The following is a 9,643-nucleotide window of genomic DNA, read 5'->3' as shown; positions in this document are numbered from 1 at the left end:
AGACAGGGAGGAAGAAAGAGGAGGGTGGAGGAGCAGGACAGAGGGACAAGGGGATGGGAAGGAGAAGAAGGAAAGTTGGGTAGAGAAAGACAGGGACAGGGAGGGGGATGTACAGATGGAGAAAAGGAAGGAGAGAGAGCAGAACAAAGGGACTGAGAAAGAAAGCGAAGGTCAGATGGGGATGAAGAGACTGATAAAGGGAGAAAATCCACAGTGAGCTGGAGGAAGAGGAAAGGAGGGCTGAGAAGCAGCAAAGAGGAAGAGACAAAAAGTAAAAGGCAGAACCAGCTGGACAGGGGTCGATTGCCAGAAGCAATGGGACAGGCAGCGGGGCAAGAATAAAGACAGAAAAGATGGGGACAGGCAGCAGGACAGAGGGACAGTGAGAGGATAAAAGGGGCAGGGAACAGGATATACATGGAGAAACAATCAGCAGGAACAGGGAGAAAGACAGAAGAGAAAAAAAGAGATGAAGAGGGACATGGGAGAGGAAGAGAAAGTAAGAAGGAAAGGGAGCAGGACAAGGATGGTCAGAGAACCAGAAAGACAGGGAGCAGGACAGGGCAACACAGACAGAGGAAAAAGGGTCAGGGAGGCAGCACAAAGGGAAAGACAAAGAGCAGAGACAAGCAGCAGGGCACAGATAGAGGTAAAAAGGCCTGGGCTGGGCAGCAGGGCAGAGATGGAGACCAAAAAGCAGCTTTGGGCTGCAGGACAGAGATGGAGTGAGAAATGAAAGTGACAGGGAGCAGGAGAGAGTGACAGAGAGAGTGGAAAAACTACAGAGGGAGCAGGACAGCAAAACAGAGCGGGGGACAGACAGGGAGAAGGGCAGAGAAACAGAGAGGGAATGAGAGGGGCAGGGAGCAGGACAGAGAGCTGGAGCAGGAAGGGAAAATGAGATGGGCAGCAGAACAAAGGGAAGGAGAGACAAAGACAGGGGCAGGGACCAGGACAAAGGGGTGGAAGAAGAAAAATGTAGTAATGGTTCAGGACTGAGATGAAAAAACAAATGAAAAATACACCGGGACTGGGATGGAGTGACAGAGAAAGGGCAAAGGAACAGGGGGCGGGACAGCACTGAAGGAATAAACAACTGTGGTGGGCAGTGGGACAGAGAGATGGAGAGAGGAAAAACAGAGCAAGAGAGAGAGGAAAGAAGGGGCAGCAGCTGGACAGGGGGATACGGTGAGAAAAGATGGGACCGGGAACAGAACAGAAAGGAAAGAAAAAAAAGGACAAAAAGACAGCAAGAGGGGAAAATGCACAATCAAGCAATCAGGTCAAGAAGCTGACCCTGGGGGGGCAGCAGCTGGGGAGAAACCGGGGACACCAGAGACCCTGATGAAGACTCTCGAGTACCAAGGATGGACTTCAGCAAAGTTATGGCGGGGTTATGGAAATAATTTATGTTTGATGCATTAACTAAGCAGGAGAAACAAATGAATATGCAAGACGTGTATGTAAGAAATACCAAGAAGTGAGAATCACACACACGCTCGATCAGAGCAGCAATCTTGCGAGTGTCCGGCGCTGTAACAAAAGTGCTGCTTTTACCACTTTCCAAACCGTGTTAAAGAACCTTTTTGCCGACTTTTCGGTACCATTTCCCCCCGCCCAGGAGAACAAGGCCAGAGCAGCCCACGCACACCTGAGCCAGATGCAGCAACAACATCCCCAGGGCCCCAGTTGCAGGAAAAAGGGCCCCAGGGCTGGGCCGGGGGCTGCTCAGCCTTGGGGCAGCTCCACGGGCGCCACGGCAAAGCTCAGCCTGGCCGCCCGCAGAGCCGCCGCCTCCTCAGCCTGGGCTGCGCCGCCATTGGGCGGGAGGGCTGTCAGTCTCCTCCCCTGAGGTGATCCTGGATCTGATTGGCTCGTTGGGATTTGTCCATGACTCCTCCTATCAGGTGATGGGTCAGGTCGCTTGTCAATCACCCATGTGCTGCACTCCCGCCAGCTGTGATTGGTGCAGCCAGCACGGCCCGCCCCTGAACGCTGCCCAGCTCGGTCAGCTCTCGCCACCTTTCCTGCAGGCCTCAAAGCTGGATTGGCTGGTTACCTATCAATCACATGACTTGCCCCGCCTCCTCAAATGCCATTGGCTGTCCTGGGTCCCCTGACTCCCCATAGACTTCCGGTTGGTTGTTGCCAGGCAACGAGCTCCACCCAAACATGAAACTGTGGGCCCTGATCAGAGGCCGTGGGTGATAAAAGACACGTTGGGACCCCGAACATGAGGATTTGGGCCCCAAGAAGGAGGCTCTGGGCACTCAAAAGGATGGGCAGATGCTGCAGGTGGCGCTTTGGGCCCTGAACACGAGGGGACCCTCTTGGTTCCCACCCGAGCTGGGTTCGGTGCCCGTGACCCCACGGAACAGACACCTGTGCTGTCCGGAGTGGCCACGGAACAGACGGAGCCCAAAGCCACGGACTCCATGAGCTCAACGGGGAGTTGTGACATTTCATGGATGTTTCACAGGGCGGCCCATGGGCTGAGGGCAACTGTGTGTGTGACAGCAAAGGGTGGGCAGGGGAGCGGTGGTTGGTGAGGACGTGTTGGATCGTGTGGGACCTGAGCCTGACGCCCATGGGGTGGAACAAGGGCTGGAGAAAGGACCGTCGTGTTGAACCCCAGCCGGTAACTGAGCCCCACGCAGCCGCTCGCTCCCTCCCCGCAGCGGGACGGGGGAGAGAAACGGAAAGGTAACAGTAAGAACACTTGTGGGTTGAGATAAAAAGAGTTTAGTAATTGGAATAAAAAAAAAAAAAAATAAATAAAAATGAAATTAAAGCAATTGAAATTAAAATATGCAATATTAAAAATTATACCTATGATAATGAAAAAGAAAATACCAAACAGAAACCTAAAAAAGCCATAGAATCATAGAATTTCCTGAGCTGGAAGTACCCACAGGATCATCAGGTCCAACTACTGTCCCTGCACAGGACACCCCACAGTTCACACTGTGTGTCTGAGGACCTTGTCCAGTCTCTTCTTGAACACTGTCAGGTTGGGGCCGTGACACCTCCCTGGGGAGCCTGTTCCAGTGTCCAGCACCCGCTGAGTGAAGAACCTTTTCCTCATGTCCAACTGACCCTCCCCTGGCACATCGTCCTGACATTCCCTCAGGTTCTGTCATTGGTCACTAAGGAGAAGAGTTCTGTTCCTGCCCCTCCAGCTCCTCTTGTGAGGAAGATGTAGACCACCAAGAGATCTCAGTCTCCTCCAGGCTGAACAAACCCAGTGACTTCAGCTGCTCCTCAGATGCCGCCCCCTCCAAACCCTTCCCCAACTTCGTAGCCTCTTCTGGACACTCTCCAGTAGCTTTATCTCCTTTTGATCCTGTGTCCCCAGCCCTGCACACAGTGAATGCTCCAGGTGAGGCCGCCCCAGCGCAGAGCAGAGCGGGACAATCCCCTCCCTGCCCGGCTGGCCGTGCTGTGCTGGATGCACCAGGACACGGGTCCCTCTTGGCTCCAGGGACACTGGTGGCTCATGTTCAACTTGCCGTTGACCAGAACCCCCAGATGCTTCACCGCAGAGCTGCTCTCCAGCATCTCGTCCTCTAGTCTGTCTGTACAGCCAGGGTTGCCGTGTCCCAGGTGCAAAATGGTACCCCCGGAATATCTGACAGCATTTGTGCTTACTTGGGTTCATCTCGCCTCATGTACATGACATTCATTCTCACATCTCATTTGTACAATGCAAACATGGACTTCTGACCCACTCATTCAGTGTCTTTCCATGGAGGGAGAAAGAACCTCTCTGAGCTAAGGTGAGAGGCCAGTGCTGGAGATGGATTTTGTGAGGGATTGGTCCATGATGATTGGGGCAGATTGCATTGGGGGTCCAGTGCACAGGGGCACAGCCCAGACCCTGCTCTGCTGGTCCTGCAGGTCTCTGGCAGGAGGCCTGGCTGTGAGAGGACACTGCTGTGTGCCCAGCCCTGCAGGGCTACAGTTTTTAGCTTTTTCAATCTGTCAGCCACTGTAATGGGAATGTTCTTGAGAGAAACTTTGTAGGAAGACATAAACCTTCAGGCCCTGCCCTGAGGAGATCACCTTACCATCTGGAAAGGCTGCTCTGAGGCCAGCTCTGTCCCACAAGTGCCCATTGCCTGTCCCTGCCTGCGCTCACAGGACTCACACACAGCAGGACGGTGACCAGGCTGCCAGAGCACTCAGGCCTTGCACCAACACAAGGGATGAGAAGGAGAGTGTGGGAGTGGAACGAGAACAGCTCTGGAAGGCCAAGCGCTGCTGCTCCCTGGCAGTGCTGCCAGGCTGGACTCTTTTCCCCTCCTCCCATGCACACAGGAACTATCCCCGCAGCTCCAAAAAGGTCTTGGAGTTAGGATGTCAGCAGAAAAGTATTTGCTGAAGGGCTCTTTATTTTGCTTATACACAGAGAGCACCATTCCGCATTGACACAGCCACTCAGTGAGAAAGGAAAAGCAGGCAGTGAATTGCAAAGGGAATTACAACATTATCACAATAAATACAACTAGAGAAAAAAAATACTGCAGACAGGATGAACCTTCAATGAGTTAGACTATAACTCTTATGTAGAAGAAGACAGAGACACTTTATAGCTTCAGAAGAAATCCAGTCATCTGTTTCCACACAGCACCCTTGAGCTCCTGGTTCCTCATGCTGTAGATGAGGGGGTTCACTGCTGGAGGCACCAAAGAGTACAGAACAGACACCACCAGATCCAGTGAAGGGGAGGAGATGGAGGCGGGCTTCAGGTAGGCAAATGCACCAGTGCTGACAAACAGGGAGACCACGGCCAGGTGAGGAAGGCACGTGGAAAAGGCTTTGTGCCGTCCCTGCTCAGAGGGGATCCTCAGCACGGCCCTGAAGATCTGCACATAAGACAGCACGATGAAAACAAAACACATAAATACTACTAATATTCTAAGTGCAAGAAGCCCAAGTTCCCTGAGGTAGGATTGTGAGCAGGAGAGCTTGAGGATCTGGGGGATTTCACAGAAGAACTGGTCCAGGGCATTGCCCTTGCACAGTGGCAGTGAAAATGTATTGCCCGTGTGCATCAGAGAAGTGAGAAACCCAGTGGCCCAGGCAGCTGCTGCCATGTGGACACAAGCTCTGCTGCCCAGGAAGGTCCCGTAGTGCAGGGGTTTGCAGATGGCAACGTAGCGGTCGTAGGACATGATGGTGAGGAGGGAATACTCCGCTGTGATAAAGAAGGAAAAGAAAAAAACCTGCGCAGCACATCCCATATAGGAGATGTCCCTGCTGTCCTGCAGAGAACTGGCCATGGATTTGGGGACAGTGGTGGAGATGGAGCCCAGGTCGAGGAGGGCGAGGTTGAGCAGGAAGAAGTACATGGGGGTGTGGAGGTGCTGGTCACAGGCTATGGTGGTGATGATGAGGCCGTTGCCCAGGAGGGCAGCCAGGTAGATGCCCAGGAAGAGCCAGAAGTGCAAGAGCTGCAGCTCCCGTGTGTCTGTGAACGCCAGGAGGAGGAACTGGGTGATGGAGCTGCTGTTGGACATTTGCTGCTTCTGGGCATAGGCACTGTCACAAGACGGAATGAAGGTGACAAGTTAGTGGAGGCTTCTCTGAGCAAAATGAAAGCCATTTCCCAGAGACCCTCCTCTTGTAACACACAGAGAGATTATTCTTTTTACCAGGAGGTATTCCTTCAGCTTTGCGGTATGAACCCCATTTGATGCAATGAAGAGCAGGGCCTCTGCCCAAGAGGTGTTCATAGGTCAACCCAACACTGCAGAAGTGGGTTCATGGGAATAGGGGGACCCGTCCCAGTTTCAACTATGTCACATGAAACCACTGCTAATGCAGAAGGGCCTGTCAGCAGCTGCACTCCCAGTGATAAGAAACAGATATACTAAAGGCAGTTTAAGAGTTCCAGGTTTTTTTACACCTACGCCCACACTGCAGAGTGTTCTTGGATGTTCGAAACCCTCAGCATTTCTGCTGCACTCAGGGAGAGCAGAGGAAGTCCTGTGAGGCAAGAGGAGGCCTGTGGCTTAGTGCAGAGTGAGGGGAGCTGGTCTGTCCCTCTGTCTTGCTCCCAGCTGCCCTGGGCTGGCACCTTTCTGAGATGGAGGCTGATCACACTGCCATGTTACCCTGAAAAGCCACCAGGCTTTGAGGATCTGTGAGCAGAGCGATCCACCTCGGACCATGACATGTCTCACCCTTTCCTAAGGTCTCAGCTCCCCACATTTAGCCCAGGACACACACAGCTCATTTCACAAACCCAACAGCATTTTCTCTGTCACAGCATCTCTGTGTTTCTCCATGGTACTTTCAGATAACACAAGGAAGCTGCACGACAGGTTTGCATCCGAGAGGGAAGGTCACAGCTTGGATCTGCACTGTGGGGGATCACAGGGAGTTTTCTGTGTTTTGCCTCCTATAACAATTCCGGGTTTAGTTTCCTCTCATTTCTGATCATTTCCCTGCTACCTAGAGATTCTCCGCCTGGGAGGTCTTGCCATGTGTCATGTCTTTTCCCTGTCAGTGCTCACATACTCCATCCCACCCTCTGTGCCCTCACCCTGGCTCTACAGATCCCCTGCCTGTTGCAGGGCACTGCCTGGGGGCATCTTCCTGTTTGCAGCTTGGAAAACAAGACAAATCAGACTAAAGCTGAGGGGTCCAGCAAAGGTGATGCAGGTGCTGCCCACAGCCAGAGGAGTGGTGAAGGGATGTTATGAGCCTTCTGGCAGATGTACTCATCGCTCAAAGTTGCCATTCAGGACTCTCACTGACTTCTTTGAGAATGAGGGCTCATTTTCATTTTATCCTTTTCTGCTCCTCTCAAACCTTGGGATAGGAAACTGAAAAGAAAGGCTCAGGAAGGATTCTTACCTGTCTGGTAATCCTTGCATTGATCTTCTCCTTGAAGCATCTACTTGGAAAAAGTCCTGGGGGTGATCTGGAGCTGTGAGCAGCCCTGACCCACACAGCTCCCTCTCCACAGCACAAGCTCCCTTCCTGCCCTCATAGGGGTTACTCCTTCCTCCCACAGCACCGTGGGGATCTCCCTGGGCAGGCTGAGTGCTGACCCTGGCAGGCAGCAGAGCCCCTGCCCCGGCACAGCCCTGGGGTGAAGGGACCCTGCTGTGCAGGACAGCCCTGGGCACCCCTGAGTTCTCACAGCTGTTCAACATTGCTTGAACAAGAGGCCCCTTCTTACAGATCCCACAAATTGTGCCTGTGCTAACTTTAGGAGACGTCTCCAGGAGCTACAGCTGCATTGCCCTGCACCCAGAGACTTACCATGGCAAGGGCTGCAAAGATTTCTCCTCCAGTGAGCTCTCAGTCATCCTCCCAGTCCTGACCACCTTTAATCTCTCTCTGCCTTGCCCGTCTCCCTGAGATCCCCAGGCAGAGCCCTCAGCCCTGCTGCGCTTTGCAGAGGAGCTGCTCCTGGGCAGAGCTGTCTCTCTGCAGCGCTGCCGCTTGCCATGAGCTCCCTCTGTCCCAGGAGCCCAGCCCAGCTCAGCAGCAAAGGAGCAGCCCAAGGCGCTTTAGTGACCCCTCTGGTGGCTGTGGCGCTGAGTCCATGAACCTCAGACCTGAGAGGAAATTTAAGAAAACTCTCAAGAAGTCCAAGTCAGATTCAAACTCCAAAGTTTCCTCTAATGTCAACGAGTCCCACTGAGGAACACTACTGAGGAACCATCCCCAGGTTCTGGTTAGAGAAGGAAACTGGAGGCAGAGATGACAGGGCAGGAAAAGCATGGGGAAGGTCTCTCTGATGATCAGGAAACCTGGATGTGTTTTAACTAATCAAAGGGCCAAGCCCTGATCCCCAGCCCTGGGAAGGCAGATCCTGTTCCTCCCACGTTGTCCAGGGCTGTTCCTGGGACAGTGTGATGTGGGCTGTGCAAGGCCAAGGGCAGGACTATGGTCCCACACCTCCCGGGTTCCTGGCTGGGGACAAGGAGGCCATGAGGCCCCTGTGCTGTAAGGACAAGGTGTCTCCTCACAGGCATCAGAGGTGGACACAACAGCCATAGCTAAGGGGAGAAGGAGCTCATGTCTGTTGGGGGCTTTCAGCCTCTTTACATCCATTGATCATCTCCACGACAGCCTGTATTATGGTGTGGCATCACCTGCATCACCCCCCTGCTGCCCCACCTTGCTCTTGTCTGAGCATCTTCCTTCCTTTGCTGATATCTCTCCATCCTCCCCAGCTGTTCCTTGAAGCACAAAGCCTTGGGCTGATGCAGACTCCCTCTGGGTGACCCGCTCCACCACAGCACTGCCCTTCCAGTCACATTCCTTTCTCTTCATGTCCAGCTGGAACCTACCCAGTTGCACTTTGTGGCATTATTTCTTTCTCATGCTCTTTCCCACTATGAAGAAAATCTCCACCATCTCTGAAACCATCCTTCAAGCACTCTCAGGCTCCTCCTACACTGCTGCAGCCTCCCCAGCGCTGCTGGGCCAAAGCAGCCCAGGTCCCTCAGCATCCCACACCATGTGCACAAGGTCCTGAACCCTGCCTTGGCAGAGCCCTACACTCTCCAGTTCCTCCCTAGCTCTCCAAACTGGGAAGCCGCACACTGGCACACACCCGTGTGTGTGGGGTCACACCAGTGCTGAACCGAATGGGATGAGAACTCCAGGTGTCTGGGTCCCCACGCTCCTCCTCATGCAGCCCCGTGTGTAGCTGCCTTGTTCACGGTGAGCGTGCAGCACGGGCTTGTGTGGCGGCCCTTGTAGTGCCCAGGCCCTTCTCCTCAGGGTCACTGCTCAGCGTGTCAGGTCCTGCTCTGTCCTGATGGATGGGGTTATTCTCCTGCCCCCATAAAGCTCCTTCAGAGCTTTCTGATGGTGGAATCCCAAAGTTTCTCAAGGTCTGGACTCTCCCTGAACTGAAGATCCATTTGTGGTTAGCTCTTGATGTTTGCATGCAGATGGCTTATCCTGGTGAGGGTGTCTCTCCAAAGGTAACAGCATGAGGAGTTTCAGGGCACCACAAATAGTCCCTCGTGGAGAAACTGTGGGATCTTGGGGGTCTGGTGCTCATAATGCCAGAGGTCTGGAGTCCGAGGGGAAGTTGCCCTTTATGTGAGGGAGCAGCAGGAATGTGTGGAGTTCTGCCTGGGGACAGAGAATATCAGCTCAGAGCTGAGGAGTCAGCATGAGAGGGCAGAGCAACATGGGCAATGTTGTGGTGGGTGGACATCAGCTACAGACTCACTGATGAGGAAGAGGAATTAGATGAGGCCCCCTTCAGATAGATGAAAGTAGCCTCATGTTTGCAGGGCCGTTTCCTCACAGCAGACCTGAGATATCCCAATATTTGCAAGGTACCAGCCATCCAGGATGGGTTTGGATTTCATAGACAACAGAGGAGTCAGTGAGGTGAGGTGCCCTGTGGGACTTCCCACCTACAAACCAGAAAGAGTTGGTCAGGGATGTAGCAGTCAGGGATGAGAAAGGAGAGTTGAGGCTCCTGGAAGATGATAACAAGGCAAAGAGCAGGATTTCAGGAGAGCAGGCTTTGGCCTGCTGAGGGTACTACTTGGGTCCCATGGAGTACGACCTTGGTGTCTGCAGTGTTTTTTCCCTCACATTTCCTGCCTCCTCTCTCCCACCTGCTGTTGTGCAGTGTTTTATACCGTTTCTCAAATACAAT

General features: G+C 53.4%; 1 protein-coding gene across 1 annotated transcript; it reads right to left on the bottom strand.

Annotated features, from left to right (window-relative positions):
- Window positions 1–4,586: 4,586 nt before the first annotated feature.
- LOC135995537 (olfactory receptor 14A16-like) lies at window positions 4,587–6,178 on the bottom strand. Its single transcript, XM_065646914.1, has 2 exons — window positions 6,117–6,178; window positions 4,587–5,541 (listed from the first exon to the last, which is right to left on the bottom strand). Exons 1-2 carry the CDS (start codon window positions 6,176–6,178, stop codon window positions 4,587–4,589), a joined length of 1,017 nt encoding a protein of 338 aa, XP_065502986.1.
- Between the last annotated feature and the right edge of the window lie 3,465 nt (window positions 6,179–9,643).

Source organism: Caloenas nicobarica, chromosome 17 (genome assembly GCF_036013445.1).
Source record: "Caloenas nicobarica isolate bCalNic1 chromosome 17, bCalNic1.hap1, whole genome shotgun sequence".
Lineage (NCBI taxonomy): Eukaryota > Metazoa > Chordata > Aves > Columbiformes > Columbidae > Caloenas > Caloenas nicobarica.
The sequence above is the reverse complement of the archived record's forward strand: the minus strand, read 5'-3'. Positions and strand labels throughout refer to the sequence as shown.